This window comes from Pelecanus crispus, chromosome 3 (genome assembly GCF_030463565.1).
Source record: "Pelecanus crispus isolate bPelCri1 chromosome 3, bPelCri1.pri, whole genome shotgun sequence".
NCBI lineage: Eukaryota > Metazoa > Chordata > Aves > Pelecaniformes > Pelecanidae > Pelecanus > Pelecanus crispus.
The window spans coordinates 94993935-95015091 of record NC_134645.1 but is presented as its reverse complement, the minus strand read 5'-3'; the positions used below and the strand labels follow the sequence as shown (position 1 = coordinate 95015091).

The following is a 21157-nucleotide window of genomic DNA, read 5'->3' as shown; positions in this document are numbered from 1 at the left end:
GGATTACAAAATTAACCATTCTTCTGTCAACCTAATATCAGTTCTAGTAAATATAACAAAAAGAGCAGATACAGGACTTCATTATTAAACAAATGGAAGCAGAGATGTACAATCAATATCAATAAGAAAATAAGAAAAAACCAGATTTTTTCCAAAGCAACTCAGTACCTTTTTGGTCATGTCACAGATTTGGTTGATAGGTTTGGTGTAAGTGCCAATCCAATATATGAAATATATGTATGTATAGGAAATGTCAATTATTATGCATTATATTTCTGCTGAATCATCACTAAAACAGTAGATGATAAAACCAGTTAACTGACCGATCTCAAACATAAGCATATCCAGGGAATCCTCACTACGGAAGCGCATTTTTAGTGTGTTCCCATGTCTCTTCACATTATTTATCAGTGAACTGGAAGGAAATATAATACTGCTGATAAATTTTGCACATAAAGCAAAAATGGGAGGATTGTTAAATAATAAAAAGGACTGGTCTTCCCTCCAGCAGATGCAATAAACTGAGCACAAACAAGCAAACAGAATTCATTTACAGTGAAGCCAAATACTTACATATTTGGAAAAAGAACATTTGTGCTTATGGGAGCAGAGATTACACCCTGGGAAAAAGAAAAGAAGTGGAGGAGTCACAGTAGATGGTGAGCTAATCATGAAGCTTCAGTGCAAGATTATGGCTTAAAGGATTAACATGATCTTTAAGTGTGTAAGGGATGGCACACTGAGTAAGAGCAGGGGCTTCTATAAGCTCTGTATTTAACACTGGTTACTTGAAAAATAACATTTTTGGCCTCAGCAGAAACAATGGGAAATTGTCCCTCATCATATCATTCCTTTGTCCTCATGTTAGCTAGGTGTGAAAGGCAGTTAGCCTGTGAAGCTGGAAAATACCAGGGACTGTGGCTGTATGTTGTATGCATACTATTATCTATAGGTCCCATCAGTTATCTGCAATACATGGGATGACAAATTTCATTATGGTATGTTTGAGTAAGTGTCATAAAATTTTAATATAGCTCCTAATCAAGCTATCAGCTTTTCGGAGCTGCAGCTGCATTTTCATTAGTGTTTTGAACAACTATTATAATCTATAATAAATAATAATTATTAATTATTAAGAGATGAGGCACAGATCATACGCCTGGGTCCTAGCTCCCTTAGCTTTGAAGCTGCTCACACCCACGTATCAATTTCCACTCAAAATAATAGCTAATAATGATTCTAGCAGACACCTGCACCAATTTACCTCTGCCTGACAAGCTCCTAAGAGAGGGCTCCATACAAACTTGGAGGGTATAAGGACAGTAAAGGGGCTACAGGGCCTATGTTTCCGGAGGAGATAAGGGGAGCCTGACTTGTTTAGCTTGACGAAGCAAAGCAAGAGTAGCTACTTTCAGAAATACCTTAGAGCCAGTGGAGAACCAGAAAAGCACCGCTGGGGTGATTTTGAAAATCAGAGGCTTTCTTATCACTAAATCAGTGAGAATGGCTTTATAGAAGGAAGCATGGGGCACAAAAGCCAACTTACATCAAGACTGAGCTAAATCAGCTTAGAGTCAAGGATTATATGACATTTTCTTGTCTGAGTGCAGGACTAGGTTTCATGATGAAGAGGTCCCTTCTGGTTCTTTGCTGTTACACTGAAATAGAGGCCGGGGGCTAGGAGTGGGTGCATCTGAACTATGTATGAAAGTTATATGAAGGTCATAAAAAGGAATAAAAAGAAAATCTTTGGAAAAAAGTGAAAGAGGTTTAGGAGGCTGGAGTGCTATGGCATTTTGCATGGCTGCAGTGGGGCACCAGATCAAGGTGAACTGGAGAACGTCTAAAATGAGAAACGGAAGGCTTGAAAAGATAAAAAAAAGATACGACATTGGCATTGCTTTAAAGCAGTGGACTTCCTGAAGGTACAGCCACACCAACCAGCCGTTTATTTTCCATTATAAAAGTCACCCTAACAATACAACAATGTCTGAAGGAAGTTGAACCCTCAGAACAGCGTACAGAATATTGTCCAATGTTTCCATTCAGGCAATAGCTAAATCTTTTGGAGTAACTGGGGGTGGCTGCAACAGAAGTCTCTTGACCATCACTTTTCCAATCGATGGGAAAGCATCGGTTTGAGCAAACAGGGGTTTGATGGTGTGCCACTGGAAACAGGGGGAGGGGAAGAAGCCGTATATCAGGTACACAGGCTGTTACTGGTACTGTAGAGGAAAATGAGAAGTCAACTTTATTTTTCAGAAATAAGATGATTCTACATTATTAAAAAAAAACCCAAACACCACACTAATGGCTCCACACAAACTATGGGCATGCAAAAAAACCCAGCAAGCCCCGGTACTGAGCCCAGCCAAACAAATGCTGACATGAGCTGAAACCAAGTACCACAGTGACAGCAGTGATTGAGAGCAGCAGCCAGGATGGATCACTGTCCCAACTGTTCAGGAAAGGCTACAAGGAACAGGATGAGCTTTGTGTCCATGGTATGATCTTTCCTATGGCACCCCGTGCCAAACATTTTGCATTTGAGGGCCTTTCCGCTTACTTGCATGGACCAATCCTCTTTGGATGTATTTATTCCTGCTAAAACTACATTTGTACCTCTGGCTTACCCAACATCCTTTAGCAACAATTCTAGAACTTAATTAAGCACTGCACAAAAAAAGCACTTCCTTTCATTTGATTTAAATATGTTGCTTTAACCTCATTGTCTCAGTTCTGGTAATACTGTCACCACCCATTGTGTCATTGATTGTTTTGTAACTTCCATGGTCCCCCACTCAATGCCAGACATTTTTATTTTTCTCCATGCTGAAGAGTCTCATCAACTGACTGCTGTCTCTTCACTGACAGCTTCTGACCAACAGAGCAGTTGTGGGACAACATTCAGAGTACAAGGAGTAAATTATCTTTGATATAAGATGCAAATCTATTGCTGTATTAACTATAGTCTCCCTTTAAATGAAGAAAACATAGTTGAATTCTGACTTTCCAGGGAGGAAGCTGACTGTGTTTTAGAAAGGTAAGTCTAACTGAAAATTCAGGCAGAACCCATTATGGACATAGTGACAGAGGAACAACTTCATAATTTTGCATCATGACTGCAGACCATCCAGTGGCAGCGTTGACAGTAACTGGCCTTCAACAAAGGAAGAGCAGGAGCACACACCTTTTGCAGAAAACCTCTCTTTGCCTGAAGCCAGTGAAGTGCTGCTGTATTTGGGACAAGCCTCCAAAAAGAGAGCCAAGCGAGTACTTGTAAGAAGGGAAGTAACCTCCTCTGCTGCTGAGAGCCTCTCTCACAACTGCGATGCGACCTCTCTTCAGGACTAGAATTATCTACACTGTGTTGCAGTAGAAAGGTGAATTTGGAGCCTACGAGGTATCCAGGGTCCCAAGTACTTTCCTTTTTTATGCTATAGCTGAGCCTGAAGTAGGGAGCTGCACTGAAAGGGGCCATGAGCAGTGAGTCAGCACAAAAACCAACTCCAGGCTCAGGTTTAGTTTGTGTCTGTGGCCACCTTCTCCTTTGCTAAGTTTTGCTTTTTGACAGCTGGGAGCCTGCTCATCTCATGAAGAATCATTACAAGCAGCAAGCTAGCGAGATAAACCCGATATACCACTAGCATCCCTAGTCCACCCACACACTGCTGCAGCCTGCCAGGCTCATCGCACTCGGAGGTGCTCCAGACTTGTGGCCTGGATACTCAAAAAGTATTTCAGGACCTACTGTCCACTGCTTTCCCTGCAGATCAGGTGCCTGAGTGCTCTTGAACTTAGTTTAAGACTGGAGTGTTTTATAAATGGTTTTGAAGCAGAGCAGGTGAAAAGATCTTAGATCAATAGGCAATTGATTTCCTTCAAATATGGGTTGTACTTCACTGGAATGATCTCAGCTCTGAGGTGTCTTAGACCCTTGAACTATGAGAGGAAGAAGATCTCAGAAAGGGTTATGAATACTTGTAAGTTAACTAGTACTCCTTTGAGACAGAAGGAGAGAAGAACAAAAGTACAAAGAACTTGTGGTTACAGAGAGGTTGTCACCAGCCCCACTGGCTCCCATATGAACCAAGATTAGAACACAGCACTCCAAGTCTGAAACTGGACCAAGTGGGTACAGGGACTGAGTGGCTAAGCCTCCCTTAAGGTACCTGGGAGCCAGATGTTCTCAGCAGCTCTGGAAGAGTCAGACTCCGTGTACCCTTTCTCCTCCTGTAAGGCGGAGATACTGATAATATATACTTATTCAATTGGATTGGATTTAATTGGATAATTCCTCTCTTGTTTAGGAAGAATACAGCATTCAGTGTAATGGCACAAACCAGCCTGAAACTCATGGTCATCTTAATGGAGGCTTGAAGAACTGTTTTTCTGAGCGAATCCAAAATCATCGTCTCCTTCTGTCATGAAAGTGAAGATATTAAAAAAAAAAAAAAAAAGTAGAAGATGAAATAAGCATTTGGAACTTTTATTATTTTATCATGTATTTTTATTTCTTAAATGTGCTTTCTATTTCTTTTTCTTTGAGAACTCTAGCTTCTATGTTTCAAGGTTTTCTCCACAACCACAGGAAAAAAACACCCCATTTTTTAAAAATCAAAGCTAAAAATCTCATGGGCTTTGCAGAGACTCAGCAGTCCCGAAATGAAATGCAATTCCCTGAGGTTTAGGATCACAGAGATGTAAACATGCCTGCCATAGAGGACTATCCAAATAAACTAGAAGTTGGGTAGAACTAAATTTTCTTCCACTTGGTTCTGCCGATTTAACTAGGAAAAAAAAAAAAAAGACATTTTACAACATTCTAAAAGAGATTTCATGTTTTCAGTGTGTTGCAAGAGTGAGGTTGCAAAGCTTTTGGGGATCAAGGCATAAGAGTGAATAAGTTTATGTTGAGTTTCCTGAATATCAGGTCCATCCAGGAGGTTTAATCTGCTGGGTGTTATGAAAATATCACCTGTGGCAGAGCTGGAAGAAGAGATAAGTGATGGCTTGGTGAGATTCATAGGATTACATACCTAGGGACGTCTGCTGGGCTGCCTTCCAGCTATCGCTGGTGCCCTATGAGTGCTTCATGGTGCCTGCAAAAAACCCTTTGCAAGCCATCAAAGGATGGTTTTTCCATCCTCATCCAATCTTTTCTTCTTCCTTCAACCCAGTCCTTGCACTCTGCCTGTGCCAGTCAGCCTGCTCCCGCTGTAGGTACCTTTTAAGCCAGTGAAGATGACAACATTATGAGCATGATCAAAGATTTGGTTCAGAGTCTGCAAATGCGCTGAACAGTCCCCAGTCATCTGCAACGTTAGAGGTGGGCATGCTGCAGCTCTGCAGTTAATTAACTGCCCAAGTATAAAATATGAACCCACATTATCAGGACCATGTTGATGCAATTGCACAGAAGAGTGTATAAGCAATCATAATAAGGAGTGAGAGATAAGCTAAGCATATGAATGACCATTTTGTTGGATGTTCCTTCATCTCCATGAAATTACAATAATTATCCAGACAAATGAGATACATCCTTTTGAGGGTTCAATCTAATATTGAGCTCATTTTTTTGTTGTGGAGCAGACGTTTATTTACACAATTATCCTGCTTACATCACTGTGGACTTCCCTTGAACTGTGCATTGCCTCAAGCTGGGACACTATGGTAGGCAATTTCTATACTTCTCTGATCTCTGTGCTTCTTCATTAAAAAATAAGAAGCAGAAAAACAGATTAAGAAATCTAAAAGCAAGTTTCTTCATTCTAGAAAGTAACTCATATCACCCATCGACCTCCTAAAGCTGCACCCTTTCGGCATCACTTTACCATGCAAGATGACCACACAGCCACATCCTGCCCAGCTTGGGTACAGCATACAAAAAAAGAAAATAGGAGAGAGAGAGAGAGAGATGGAGTGATACATCTGGCTGCAGAAACATCACTTCTGCTGGAAAACAGGTGAAGTTGTAGGGAAGGAGAACGCAGTGTATCTCTGTAGATCCAGTGACTAGTCACACAGGGTGGGAGAACCTGCATCTCCGAGACCACACACTGGAAGTGAAGGCTCACTTGTATGCTGGCCTCTATGGCTTGAAGCTGAGCCTTCCAGTCCTCTTAAACCCTTTATTAGAAGGCACAGTTCAGTATCCTGGAGTGTATGTTCCTTCTAGCATTTTGCTTGGTGACTAAGAAAATCATCATAGCCAAGGCCTGAGAAGTCTACTGCAAGGTGTATTTTATGTCAAATATTTGTGTAGAGTAGATAATGTGCACTAGCCTACAGCATCCCAAATATTTAGAGCAAAAAACACTCAAATGGACCTCAGATGTCCAGATGCGGATAACAAGCCTCATTAACAGCAAATACAGACATTTACATAGGCAGGGAAGTCAATGGTGCCCTCTAAAGGAAACTCATGTGATACACATGAGCTCTTGACAGCTGTTGTACCCACTGCCCATACAGCCACTGAATAATCCATGCACTATTTCTGAGCAATAATTTAAATATCAAGAAGCTCACAAAATATGGAGTCCTTAATGAATTCAGTCCTTCTGAATTTGGGAAGGACAACCTGTGCAAAGTTCAGTTTTTTTCAAACATTATTGCCGAGGGTAAGAAGCCATCCTTGTCCCAAATCATACGTAAATGTTGTTGGGAGCAAGACCTCAGATCATGGCTCAGAAAAGAAAGCTACATCAAAGTAGCAGGACAGTCTGCACAAATGAAAGTGGGCTATGACATATTTCATAAAACTTTATCCTGAGCTAAATAACACAAAACAGCAGCAGGTACGTAGAAAGCAATTACAAGAGCTACTCAGGAATGAAGTGCGTGAATAAACAAGCACCAGAGAGGAACTAGAGCTCTGTAAGCAGTGTTTTGTCTCGGCTTAGCCAACAGGAGTCTGCAATTACTCTGCAGTTCACTTATAAAATCCAACATATTCTCTTTCAAGAAATATGAAGTACCTTGAACAATAACACATACTTTATTTCAAACTTCTGGTTGAGCTCTGGCTGATTGCACCAGCCAAAGAACATCATTTGGCCAAATCAGGAAAAGAGCCATTGATCTCCAATGTACTGATGTGCAGATCTCACACATAGGTATACATTATGTCAGGACAACAGTCTGCTGCCCAGGAAGATTAATCTTGCATTGAATTCAATAGGCACTGCAATGCTTTGCTGCTCAGAAAGTCAGGACAATTACTGCCAGGTTTTGTGACTGCCACTCATTAAAATGAGGATTCACTTAATGAGATTTTGGAGGAACTCTAGATCTCAGAGCGTAATTTATAACGGAGAAGAACACAAAAATATTCATATTGCTTAGAATTAAATATTTCTAGTGAATGCTGTAAATGTTGCTCATGCTTTAACTGTGCTTTTTTCTCTGGATTGCAGATATAGTATCATGAGGATGCTGTGATTTATCAGTTAAAGAAAGATACATCCTTTGCTTACAAAAGTTACATCCACGTGCCAGCATATATGGTATATTCACTAGAAACAAACAAAAAAAAAAATCAGAGACATGATTTTTAGAAGACATTAGAATATTCTTGGGAACGTTTTCATCCTAGATTTATGCATTTCTTCAATAAAAGAAATTACACACTGCATCTCATTTCAGGACTGAAGATTGGTTGAATGCTTTTTTCATTAGAATACCCGAGATTTGGATAGAGGATGCCTATACGCACACAAAAATGGGGGTGCTGCCTTATAATGCGTGAGAATGTGGAAATTTCTAGTCTAACTTCCATCACCGACCAGTGTGACTCGGAGAAGGCCTTCTGTACCTCCCATTTCCTCAGGGTTTCCACATGCGTGGTGTGAGGCCAATAGGTTTAGAGAGCACGCTGAGACAAAAATGTCTCTGAAACTCAAGTGCTGTTGCTGTTATTCTATACGATGGGTTATGAGACAAGAAAAACCACGTACCAACTAAACAAACGCTTGCTAGTTAAATAAGAATCATTCCCCGGGGCTTGGGTGCTAGGTTCACACAGGCAGTTTAAGGCTTAGTTTTGTGCTTGTGTCGACTGAGAATTCAAAGCCAGAGTCAGCTTTACAGCAAGAGGAAGGTCAGGTATGGGAGTTCAGTTTGTGCCCTTTGCCAATCCAAACATGATTTCTTCATGCTGAGTACTAGTAATTAACTGATCTCTAGTGAATTACAGCACCTGGGTTATCCATCCTTGCTACCATGAGAGTTATTAAGCAGCAAACTGTGAAGCTAACAGCTCGTTAGAAGCTTTGCAAAACACAGCAGCACATAGCCTGAGTCCCACAGACTCGCAATATATTGCAGCGTAGAGAACAGAAATGGAAGCAAGACAACTGGTATAAAGGGAGAATGACTGGGAAGGTCTGGGATGTGGGAACAGCAGGAGGATCAGCAGAAAGGCTGTAAGATGACCTGCTAATCTGAGTGCCTCAAGATCCTAGCACAGCAATGTGCAGCTTTTCAGGTTACTTGGAATAGAAGGCGTGGCCTATACCCAGACTAAAACAAAGACTTAAGCCATTGAAGGGCAATGGTGGGAAGGTAAAGAACAGGCTGGAGCCCTTGGCAGCTCAGATGAGGTGAGAAAGGACAGTGAGGAAATCCTAATGACTCACAGAGCTGGGACAGGAGGGATACAAAAATCATGGGCAGCTCCTGAAGGGCACACAGGGCCCTTCGAAAGCCAGCCACCCTCCCCAGTCAAAGCAGTGACCAAGACATATAAGGAGGACTTCAGAGCAGGCAAGCCTTGTTCTCTGGGTTACCGCTGTAAGACCAACTGGGTACAAGCATCTCGGTGCCAGGCCACTGGACAGACCACTTGAGTACATGCATCTTAGTGCTCATACGTTGGTGTGTGAGTACAAGCAAAATCAGTTTCAAAATAAGATCACCTCCCCTTCCTACCCTCTTGCAACATTACTTCCACCCACAGGTGAGAAGAAACACAGCACAACATGGCGGGTAGGGAGCTCCAGAGTGAGGAAAGAAACTGTGGGAGAGGAGGTGAGATAAAGGGAACTTAGGGAGAAAATAACCATGGCGCTTAGGGGACAAAAAGCAGAAGACTGTTCAGACAGAACGAATGAATGTCCATCAAGAGGAAAGACACAGTGGAAGCAGCAAGAGGAGTTTATGAAAGTTAGAGGGAAAGAGAAGAAAGAGGGTTGCGGGACAAGGGAAGATTCACAGAAATGACAACAAAAGGTCCTAAAGACAAAGTTTGAACAAAATGTTTCAGGAAACAGGAAGATGGAGAAAAAAGGGTATTAGAAGGATGTGCATGCACAAAGCAGCTATTGTGGAGAGAGAGAGTTGAGTTAAGATTTGTGTCCTGAATACAATGCTGACATATTCAAGAACAGATGGACACACAGGAGTTGTCTGAGGCAACTTTGTGCAAGTAGCATGAAGGAGCTTTGTGCAAAGGATTTCTGCTGGAAGGGAGCATTAATACCAGTGGGACATGGCAAGGATGACAGAATCATAGATTCGCTTTGGTTGGGACCTCAGCAGGTCATCTGGTCCAACCCCCTGCTCAGAGCAGGGAAAGAAAATAATATATAGGAGATGAAGAATTCTTGCATCTTGCATCTTCACAGATAGAAAGTTAACATGACTTTATATATCCAAAGTCAAACCTTCCCTTGGTTTTCTATGGTTGATGTTCCCCTCTGGAAGCAATGCTCATTTTACAGATTACTGGAATTGCTGCTATAATTGCTCTGGATTCTTTCCTGTGAAGCACAGAGGTTTTTTGCATATCAAAAGCAGGCAAAAGACACACATGACAATCAACCTGTAGCTTGCTCTAAACACACATGCACATCTGATGCACAGTTGATGCCAGCACAAAACAAAGATAGGAGAAATACTTCTCATGCAAACTGGGTTGGTGGTTAATCAAGTGAATCGTACCTTTTAGAGAGGTATCCTAGCAACTCCCCAGCAGCCCCAAGTCCCGGCTGACAGCGCACGCTGATGCAATTGTTCTCCTCCTGCAGACATCAAAACTTTGCAGCTAATCAAAGAGATAATTCGAAACAGGAGACCACGTTAAATTTGATCCAACAAAAGGGAATTTTATAAATGAGCAATGTCACCCGGGGCATCTCTTATGCTTAAAGTTGTCATCTTGGAACAAGAGTAGGTCAGGCTTAGTGAAGCCATGTAACTCTGGGAACAAAACCTTCCTTCCTGCAATTGGCAGCATGATTCTCCTCAAGGTGCTCACTTCTGCCATGTAGATTTTTGCTGTCTCTGCTTTAGAGCACTATGCAGAATCTATGACTTTTTCTTAAATAGCAAAGGCTCACCTGAAGCACTCTCTAGAGCACAAGCATCAGCAAAAACCCTGCTGATGCTCTTGTAGCCATTTGCCCCAAGATGTTTCCTTGAACAAATTCCTACTCCTAACGTGCCAGATCAGATATTCTTTCACATCTCCTGACAGTGCAAATAGGCTCGGGGCTAGCTGGATTAGACTCTTTGTCTCAGGACCAGCAACAAACCTGAGGCTACCAAGTAGCCTAAGCATATCCTCTCCAAGCATCCCCATTTTGGAAGCATTATAGATTTGCAATTCACCTCTTTAGGTGTGTATGCAATAGGTGAAGCAAAATCAGAAATACAAGATTTATTAGGGTTCTGAAAAATAACTTTTTTTTTCTTACTCTTTAGCTAGCCCAAAGATACCACAGATCTGAGAAAAATACTCAATATGTTTAAGCATTTTCCAGTTCACTTTTCTTACCACTGTAGTGTTCTTCTGCCTTCAGTTCAGTTCTGAAGGGCATCCCAAGTTCTCCTACAGCTTACATCTCCCAGATTACAGAAGATCTACTATGTCTCTCCTTCCCCCCCCACCCCCCCCGGTTCATCTCCTGTCTCAAAGAGAAAGATCTTTATTCTTCTTCTTAAACTTCCCGTTTTCTCTGTCAGGTGAGCCCTGACACCTGACCGCCTTCATGAGATGCTCCTCAGAAACTTTTGTTTGATGACCATTCTCCTGGGGATCAGAACCAGAAGACAAGTTTGCCTGGAGCAGTAAACATCTCCCTGAATATTCCACTAAAAGAGTTAATCAAGCTTTAATGATCTTTTCTTGTTAGAAAGGAGGAATTTCTCTCATCACCTTTGGCGGTTCAGAAGGAAAGCAAAACATAACAGATGTAACAGCCACATGATCTGAACACCTAACAAACAGAAACCACAACTGGATATAAACATCAAATCATACACAAATCATCATCAAAGCATTTGTGGCCTACTTTTTACCACAAAAGATGGATTCTTTTGCAGTCAACCAAGTGCTATTAAACACTGCCACCACTAAAAGCAACATGCAGACTATGTGGATACAGTAGTTGAGACCAGGGGTCAAGAGGACTTACAGGGGATCAATGTGCCCAATCATAAGGTCCATAGACCCTTTTAAGACCTTGCAAAAGTTGCTTCCGGTCAGTAGAAGACTGTTACTCAACAGCAGAAATGCTGCTTACAGATGCTAGAAGGACCCAAAGCTTTCCCCCCACAAACAGAAGATTCCCTCCCAAAGCGCCGGCTTCATACGTTTTCACTGTTACTTGTATACAAATACCATGACTCAAACTGGAAAGTATAGCAAGAAAAGAGAATAAGCTGTAGAGATAGTGAGCAATGAGGGGAAAAGGGAAACTATACCAGTGATTGGACTGTTTCCAGCAGATTAATTTATTTTCACCTTCCTAATGCAGATATACCTTTTTTTTTTTTGTGCAAGTCACAGCAGTGTTTGCTTCAGGAAGAGTCTGGTAACAAGATGTGAACATTTGTGAACTTAAGGGGCTGATAATATGAAACAGCTTAGAAACGATAAATTTGTAATTGAAACAGCAGGGCACATCAGTTCAGCATGATAGTTAGAATTTGCCAGACGTTAATGGGTTGACTTGCAAAGAAACAAAAAGCAACCCTCCATACACTACATGATCCTTAATAACCGCAGCAGCTACAGCATTGTTTTATGCCTTAGAATCCTCAACCACAGGAAAGAAAAATAAACAACCCACCCCAGCAGTATCTTCAGGAACAAAGCTCCTTCTTCTAGAAGGACAGCCGTCATCCACAATCAGGACAAGAAAGTTAAGACAAATAACCATCCACTCATGAACACCCACAGTGTTTACCCGCAGACTTCTCCTATCTCTTACAACACTGTAGTCCCCCAAAGAAGTCACTGCAGAAGAGTAACACGGACAGTTAAATTCATTGTTACTGGTCAGAATTGTCCTGATATTCTAACCATTTGCAAGCAAAATGAACCAGCTAAATTCTGTAATATTATAATCAATGTAACTGGGACTGTAAGCAAGCAGGTGAACATGAGTTGCTCTTCACCACAGGGTGCCTAGTGAGAACGGTCCCACACACTGGGTCTGGATCTGTGACTAATTTTCTTTCTGAATGGGGGAGCAAGCAAAGTTATTGCATAATGCAGACACCAGCCTTTCTTTTCAGAAGAGCCATTGTGTTCAGAGAAATCCTGACTCAAAGCATCTTGAAATCATGAGAATTCTTCCCTGTACTTTAGTAGGTTTTGAATCAGGCTCATAGGGAGCATATCAGAGAGGCTTTTCAAAATCTGTTGTTCTAGTAAGGAATGACCTTCAGCTTATTTTCTGGAATGTCTCTGCTAAAACCTTCATTGCCTACCTTTTTAATTTGTGTACATGGCACCATGCAGTGAATAACATCACTAGCAATGTTGCTACCAACCCTCCCTCCCCCCACCAGTATCAATAACACGATATAAAAAGTCAGAACTTTGTGTAAAAGATGATCTACACACAAAAATTTTACTCAACTCATTTAACAAAACCATTTTGTTAAAAAACGACTTAGTAATGATTGGAATTTTACATAGAAAATTCAGAAATTACAGAAAATGGCATTATATAATAAATATAACCTGAATATATGAGAAGAGTTAAGACAAATTTGGTAGTAAGGTCTACAGAAAACCTATGCAGAAGAAAGATCAGCTGTTCCTGAGTTAATTGTGTTTCTGTTGATGTTCTTCTGAGATAACATGATTGCAGTGCAGAATTTTCTTTTTCTGCCTGAGCCTTTATGCTAGGTACATCTCTTCTATCCATTTCATGACACTAATGTTACACATGCCTTCTCCTGACACAGTTAAGACGCTCTCCAAATGCCTGAGAAACAAAATATCTGCCTAAAAAAAGTACTGCAAATGAAAAGCAGTGCACCGTGAGCAGCCTACAGGTAAAAAAAACCCCAACACTTCCTATGCTGGCAAGCCAGAGATGCACATCTAGTAGCTGCCCTGAATGCCAGGGCTGCCAAATAGAAGCTTGTTGCCTTCTTAGCCAACTCATTCTGCAATAAACTGTAATGCTCCCCTGTGAGAAGTATGATTTTACTTGACATAGCATTACACATCAGTAAACCTCAAAAATTGAGAGAGTGATGGCAAGAGAGTGAGAGCAAGCAAAGGGAAAGTGTGAGAGAGAGAGAGAAGGATGAGGGAGGGAGACAGTGCATGCACGAGAGAGGAAGAGCGAGAGAGCATGAAGGGTGTGTGAGAGAGTGTGAGCAAAGAGCACAAGTGAGTGTAAGCCTCTGCAAGTCCTTCCATTCCTCCGGCATCCCTACCAGCTCCACGCTACCCAGCCTCTTGGACCCCAAGCCATAGCTGCACAAGTCAGATGGTGCCACATGGCACCAGTGACAGTCAGTCTGGAGCCCAAGCTGGGGCAAAAGTGTCTTCTCTGACTGACTGAAGCGGCCAGCCAGCGCCTATCTCATCTATCAAGGTCCCTCAGGACACCTCCCCGTCTTTCTGCCGAAAGAGTCACTGCCAGATCTCCAGGGTCTGTATTTGGATATTACATTTTAGAAGAAATTTCCTGCATATAGGTTAGGCTGTTCTATCAAAGTGCATCTTTCCTCTATACGTATACCCATTTATGTAAATTATTCCTTCATAAGGCTTTACAATATATCTAAAATGTTTCAAATCTGTATCTAATAAATATTACATGAAAATATTTTTTCAGTATTTACATATGAAACATATAAAAATATGATCACTGTAAGATTACTTCTTCGATTTCATCTTCTAAAGAACCAAGGGTCTTAACTCCTGGCTTGCTTGTAGTGTGTTGCAAACGTTGTCTGTTTAGGTTTCTTCCTTCACTGAAAAGCTCATTGTCTTCTTTTACTTTGACTTTACTGTTTTTATCGACAAGAAGAGTATTACTGGAGTCCCAATCTATGTCAAAAGTTGTTGTATCGTTATTTTTAGGAAGAAGGACGGTACTGGCACTGCTTCCGAAGAGTTGTTCCATTAAATTGGACTTCTTTTCTCTCTTACTATTGAAATCTGCGTTTTCCTTAACATTTTCTTGTAAGTTGTCACTTTTTTGAGTAAGCCAACTTGGTCTCCCTGATCCTTTCCCAAAGGAAGGTACATAACTACCAAATGTTAACTCACTACTTAAATCTACCGTCCTTAGATTTTGTTGCTTCTGCCCTTGTGCTCTTGTGGCATCATCCTGGCTGTCATCTACAGGAAATCCATTAGTAACCTTCCCAGGAATCTCAAAGAATTGATTACTTTTTTCTTTTTTCTCCAGGGAATCAGATTTTCTTGCTGTATATATGAGTGGTGCTTGGGAAGCAGGTTTCAGGTTTGTTATGTTTTGAGTTTCTCTATCAATTTCTTGCATTTTAGCAAGCAGGAACTCTCTTTTTCGCTGTTCTTCCAGCATTTCAGTGCTTTCTCTCTCTACTTCAGGTTTGTGGATTTCTGTCTCCATCTTTGTTTTCTCTTCTTTATCCAGTAAAAAGCTGTTTTCTTTTTTCATTTTGTCATATTCTTCCCTTTCCCACTCTGCAGGAAATGTTTAAACATTATTTAAAATGTTTTCGTTTTAAAATGCCTTTAAAAGAATATTTTGAAAATAATGCAAGCAAAAGCCATTGAGTTTTTAATATACTCTTCTATGCATAACGTGGTTTTCCTACTGCAAAAATAAATTCTTCAAAAATTACAACTAAATTCACACCAGGTTCTCTGCTAAGATATAAAAGTTTACTCTCATCTTCCAAAGGGATTAGGACATTATCCACAGTTTAGAATTTTCAGAGGAATTTCATTTCTGCCAACTGCCTTCCCATTTCCTGGGTTCGAATGAAAATGAATACAACATCACTGATTTTCACAGTTTTGACTTGCACAGTATTTTATGTTTCTTTGTCAGCATCACTGACATCAGGACAGCTATGGGATATAAGTTTGTTTTTTTTTTCATAAAGGGAAGTACTCCTGTGAAGCTATCAGGCCACAAAGTCATAGGAGTCATTACCAGTTTCAAGCAGTGAATGACTTAAAATATACCGCATCTGCTGCGTACAGGAAAAACCTTTACATGAGTGTTCTGTGCATCACCACGTGAACTCAACGAGAGTGTCTGTGCAAATACCAAATGTCAGTTTGCACAGCTATAAAGGGACACCAAAGCTGCAAACCAGTAATAAACTTCTATGCAGAACCTGTAAATACTTACGTGTACAAGAAAAAGGAAGCTTCTTAAATTTTCTCCCTTCAAAATATTTTTCTACCAAGACAACAGACGTGTGTTTGGCCAAAAATTGAATATGACTATTTGTCCCCTTCAACATACTGGCATTCCCCTCTGAACACTTTATTAAAATTTCTGACTGACGTTTTCACAAAGTTCCATGTTAGCTATTGTACTTTCAGATCAAGCTTACAGAAATAACTGCAACAGTTCAGTTAACATATTTAATATATATTTTTTTTCCAATAGCATATCATTATACCAAGTTAAGTAAGGAGCTACCTTTCTGTATGTAAGGTGGGGAAAATATCAGCTTATCAGCTGTAAGATGTGTAAGGTGATCAAATGATCTTACTTGGAGACATAACAGAGCTGACTCTTGGCTTGTGTAAGTTGTGCATTGATGCCAGTGGAGGTAGAAGATTTCACACAGACTTTACCTCTGAGAGCAGCTATAGATTTTTAGAATTCTTGTCATCTAGAGTAAGTGTTACTGTTTATTAACTATAATCACTGAAAGAGCATTGTAACGACAGGAGGCAGCCCATCTAAAATACTTTAGATGAAGAGACTTATGAATATAAGTCATTAAGATGTTGTGAAAACCAAATTAATAAAAAAGGGGTATTAAAATATAACAATAGAAACTGACATTTCTTAAATAGCCACACCAAATGATTCAGATAACCACAAGTGAAAAAAGCAACTATAATTTCAAATGATACAAGTGCAGTAGATATGTACTGAAAAAACAGGCCGTATTAAGGAAAGCAGATTTGTTCCACAGTAGTAAAAATCTACTGCCTACCTCAATAACATCTAGCAAGTCAGAGATAACATCAGAATTTACCTGGTATGTCATCCTTGTTTTGTAAAACAAAATCTCTCAGGCTTCAATACTTTTTCATGGACAGCATTTTTTGCTGCTACATACTTAATCACAGCTGAGTACAGGGCACAGTTTATTCTATATCCCGTATTTATTTCTGATTCTCTTTGCATAATATAACTGAAAATAATTTTCCACTGTAATGATCTCTGCAAAATCATTTTGCTCTTCTCACAAGAAACTAGCAGCCTCACTTGATTAGTATTCTATGGTGTATTTTCCAGCCTTCAGCTGCCTGTTTTCTTACCATCATGTAGTTTTTGAACCCTCTCCTCTAAAGCCTGTATTTCCTGAAAACGTTTCAGTTTCTCTTCCCTTTCCCTGTCTTGGTCTTGTCTTAGGAGGTCTGCTTGCTCTTTCCATCCTTTTTCTTGAGTTTCTTTTTCCTGAAATAAATTAATACAAAACTGAAACTGGTAGGGAGAAATAATCAATAAAACAAACAAATGGAATCATATGAACTTCTATGTCATTCTGAAATCACATTCTTACTGCTAAATATAAAAACAAGCAAGTGATCTAAACCAAACCAGCTTTGACAACCCAGAGGTTTGGCCCTAAAATCTTATCACTTCTAACATAGTATTATGCACCTGAAACAAAATGAATAGACAATCAACTCTATTCTGTATCACACATTTCAGAAAAGTTGCAGCTCTAATGTCATAAAGCAAAACTACCACTGTGTTAGGGTAGTTCTCTTTAGAAGTCAGAAGTTGTCTTTTTCAAGGACTTCAATATAAGGCCAGACCCCACCACCTTATTCTTTTAACAAGCAAGCAATTAGTTATGCTCTACTTCAACAATGTGATCTCTTTACTCAAGTGAGTGGGTTGTAGATACAGACAGTTTCAAAGTGGCACTTAAAGTTATGCAGTAACAAACTGAAAGAGAAAGGTTTAATCTTGGCTGAAAAATTCAGCTAGTGAGTATACATACACATTTAAAAGGAAAGAACCTGCAGAAGAGATACTAGTGTCAGCAGTAAAAATCACTAACACAGAAACGTAGTGGCAATGAAGTGAAGAGAAAGCCAGCGTAATCCAACATGTGGGTGCTAACTTTGTAGCTTGTGCTTATTTTAGAGTAAAATAAGCTTCTAGATTAAAATACACTTCTAAGAAAAGTAAGAGAAACAGTTACTACTTAATGAACAAAGAAAATATGAATATTAGCCAAAACATCTTCAAGTATTTTCCGTTCAGGTAGAATATTATCATTATTATTTTTTTTAAAAAAATCAACTTCATAAAGAGATGGCAGACAGGTATTTAAAATGCTTGACTTAGAAAACTGATGAAAGCATAGGCTACCCAAATCTAATTTATGTTACTTAAAGCAATAGCCATACACAAACTAGAGAGGTCTGTAAAATGACATATAGTTGGACTCCATGAGCTGCACCAGCTGTGCAGTTCTGTAACTCACACACCGAAGCATATGCTGGAAGAATGCATACATTAAACTACATCCATACTTATAGAAAGGATTTTGGAAGAGAGAATATATGAATGAAACAGCCATGAAAAAGCTTCAGTCCTACCAGGAAGCCAGTCAAGACCATCATCAGAGCATTACTTCTGACAAACAGTCCTTGTCTTATATAATCAGAATTTGTACAATTTGTACCAGAATCTGTGTCATTCTGATTTGTAACACCTTACAAATCTCTTTGATTTTAGCCCGAGGTCATGGAAGTATTAGCAATACTTCTAATGACACTATCTTATAATAAAAAGGGAAATGGAAAACCAAAAAAATCCAACCATATTCACAAAGCTGGAAAAACAACACAAGAAATACCAGCACTATGACAATAAGAGGAAGTGTTACATTTATGCATTGTGAAATAAATCTGGAAAGTAAAAGAAACCATAATTAAAACCAGAGCAAAAAGAGAGACAAGGCAGCCAGCACTGTTACAACAGATTGCTCAAATAAGCATTAGAAGTAAAGAAAAGGGGAGAAACCCAAAATGAAGCCTTAAAAACTTCAAAGAAATGACAGTGCTAGAAAAAGAAAAAAATTGAGCTAATGGTTATCAGTAAGACATAGAATACGGTAAACTAAGTGTCACAAAAATGGAGTATGGTATTTCTGGAAGGGTAGAGTTTCTCTTAAAGATCAGAATGTTTTCTAAATTATATTTTCTATATATTTATATTTGTAAATTAACACATATTTTCTAAAATATAAGCTCTGCATTAAATATTCAGTCCGATAGGTGAGTCATCTAGAGCAAGTCTCAAATTTTTATGGAACTCACTATTTTAGGAAAAATCCCTTCTTTCTTGTTTACTGTGTCACCACAGACAAGTTCTGATTCTGGAAGGAATTCTACCGGTGAGAAGTATCCACTGGTCTGTACACCTTTTGTGAGCTGTGCTCCTTTTTTAATATTTTGGTTGTTGGCTGTAGAAAATACAAATGAATTAAACCATGTTTTCACTTGAAAATATCCCACTATATACCTGTGTCTCATTTTTAATGATTTGCAGCAAACATAAAAGACTGTATTGGAGCCAATGGAAGTGGAAAGTATTGACAAATTTCACATAGTTGTTTTCAGCTAATTAAAAAAAATTGCATGCAAAACTTCTACCAAAAAAAAAAAAACCCAGGCCACCTTAAAGCTACTTATAAAGTCATTACAGTATACTGAATATTTCTTAAAAAATCCCCACAAAATATCTCACTCATCTTACTGCTTGTCACAGAAGCTACATATAGAGAAGCACACTCATAAAATTAAAATTCACTTATTTGCATCTTTGAAACACATACATTTATCTCTATGAAATTACATTTTTAAAGATCTGAACCTAAAATGGAATAATAGTAGAGTATCTATAATAAAATGAACAGCAGACAAACTGTTTAAAATGCTTGCATTAAATATTTAAAACAGTACCATAAATTCCTGCTTCTTGTAACAAGTAGATTCTACTGATCCAGTGAAAACAGTCAAGTACACACCCAGATACACATATATACACACATTTATGTGGGTGGCTTAAGGCTTGAGGCTGCCTTGTCACACCAGAAGAAATTACTGCACTGATACTTTTAGAAGATTATGTTCTGGGACGTATGGACTCCTTAAGGAAAAAAAAGAAGAGTGCAGCTCATCTGATAGACAGTAAACTTGAATTAGTAAAAAATAAGTAAAAAACATCACCAAAGTACTCATAGTGGTGAATTTACATATTTTTAAAGCCTCTAATTTATTGTCATGTAGACATTTTCTATGACATATTAGAGAATTTACTAAACAATCTTCCTCTCCTCCTTTTACCCAGGAACATCTGGTATGAAAGGAGTTAAGCAAGCTGTTTGATGAAGGTTTTGGTTCTGCTGCAGTTACAGAATAGCCAAACAACCAACATGCCCTTCTTTGTAACCAGTGCTGTGTTGAAAGCAGTGCAAAAAGTAAATGTTCTTGAATGGGCAGTGGTAGGGTGAAACGCTGAATAGCAGAGTTAAGTGTTGCTATTAATTTTTCTGCCTTTATTGCTTTATATGTTACCTCTTTTTCTTTGTATAATATCCATGTCTTTTCTTGGTGATAGCTTCAACATACGATTAGCATATATATTTTTTGCTTCAAGTTCTCTTTCTTTTTCCTGTGAATGAAAGAGGTAGGTATAACGATGAGTTACTAATGTTTCATTTACTAGTCATTAGCAAAGCGTAAATTAAATTAAAAATACATGTTGTAAATAGAAACAGAGTAAAGTAATCAATAGTTACATCCAATGTTTTAAGGAGAACAACCACATTCCTAACTTTGCTTATGCTATAAGAAAGCAGATAGAACTTTCCCCCCCAAAAAAACTCATTAGCAAAATATTTGGGGCGGGGTGGAGAAGCATCTCTGTAGTGAAAGTTAAACTAAATGCCAATGCTTCCATAAACTTGAATAAGACTTACAATGTATGTATAGATTGCACAACTCAATTTTCAGTATTGTAAAGAGTTAAACATTTCAATGCTAGCAATGCTACTTGTCACAGGGCATGTCAGTACCACGGAGCAGAGGCCCACTGCATCATAGAGGTAGAGACATATTCTTCTTTCATTACATTAATTGAATAAAATACAGATATGAACAGTGAGTTATCAGAAATCATTTGCCAATGAAAATATTTTGAAAATATTAAACTCTCCACTAACAAATCAGGCTTAAAACACTTACTCTAAACAAATAAGTTTTTGAGTTACTAATGCTACTGCTATTTGCTTGATAGTGAGTAAGGTGGTAAACTGGTGCATCCCCATTATAAAAGTATGTTTGAGACTTGGGGTCTCAAGGAAATTCTCCTAGAAACTAGAGTATTTAGCTCAAGTTTTTTTTTTCTAAAGATAAACCGACTAGGTAGAACATAACAATATTTTCAGCCCTTAAATTTAGAATTTGGACAATGAAGGGGTGAGGGGAGGCAAATAAACCTTTGCACAAATTTAGCAACACACGTGGATATCACAAATACATTAAATTAATCTTTACACAAGCCTACTGTAATGCAAGTACATTAGTAACATAAAGTACTGTAAGTACCTGCAGATTTAATTTTAAAAATCAAGCCTTCAAAACCTAATTTTCCAGTAGATCTTGTGGTTTAATCACAATGCTTGGCTATGTACTTGATCTTGCTTT

General features: G+C 39.1%; 1 protein-coding gene across 1 annotated transcript in view; it reads right to left on the bottom strand.

The window, feature by feature from the left end:
* Positions 1-330: 330 nt before the first annotated feature.
* The window catches only part of LCA5 (lebercilin LCA5), a 37904-nt gene continuing 17077 nt past the window's right edge, over positions 331-21157 (bottom strand). Inside the window, exons 5-10 of the mRNA XM_075707230.1 lie at positions 20027-20123; positions 18767-18912; positions 16748-16886; positions 14130-14920; positions 9943-10045; positions 331-415 (exon numbers count right to left, since the gene is read on the bottom strand). Of these exons, the coding sequence (XP_075563345.1) occupies positions 9959-10045; positions 14130-14920; positions 16748-16886; positions 18767-18912; positions 20027-20123 (1260 nt within the window). The 3' untranslated portion in view covers positions 331-415; positions 9943-9958. The remainder of the gene's footprint in view (positions 416-9942; positions 10046-14129; positions 14921-16747; positions 16887-18766; positions 18913-20026; positions 20124-21157) is intronic.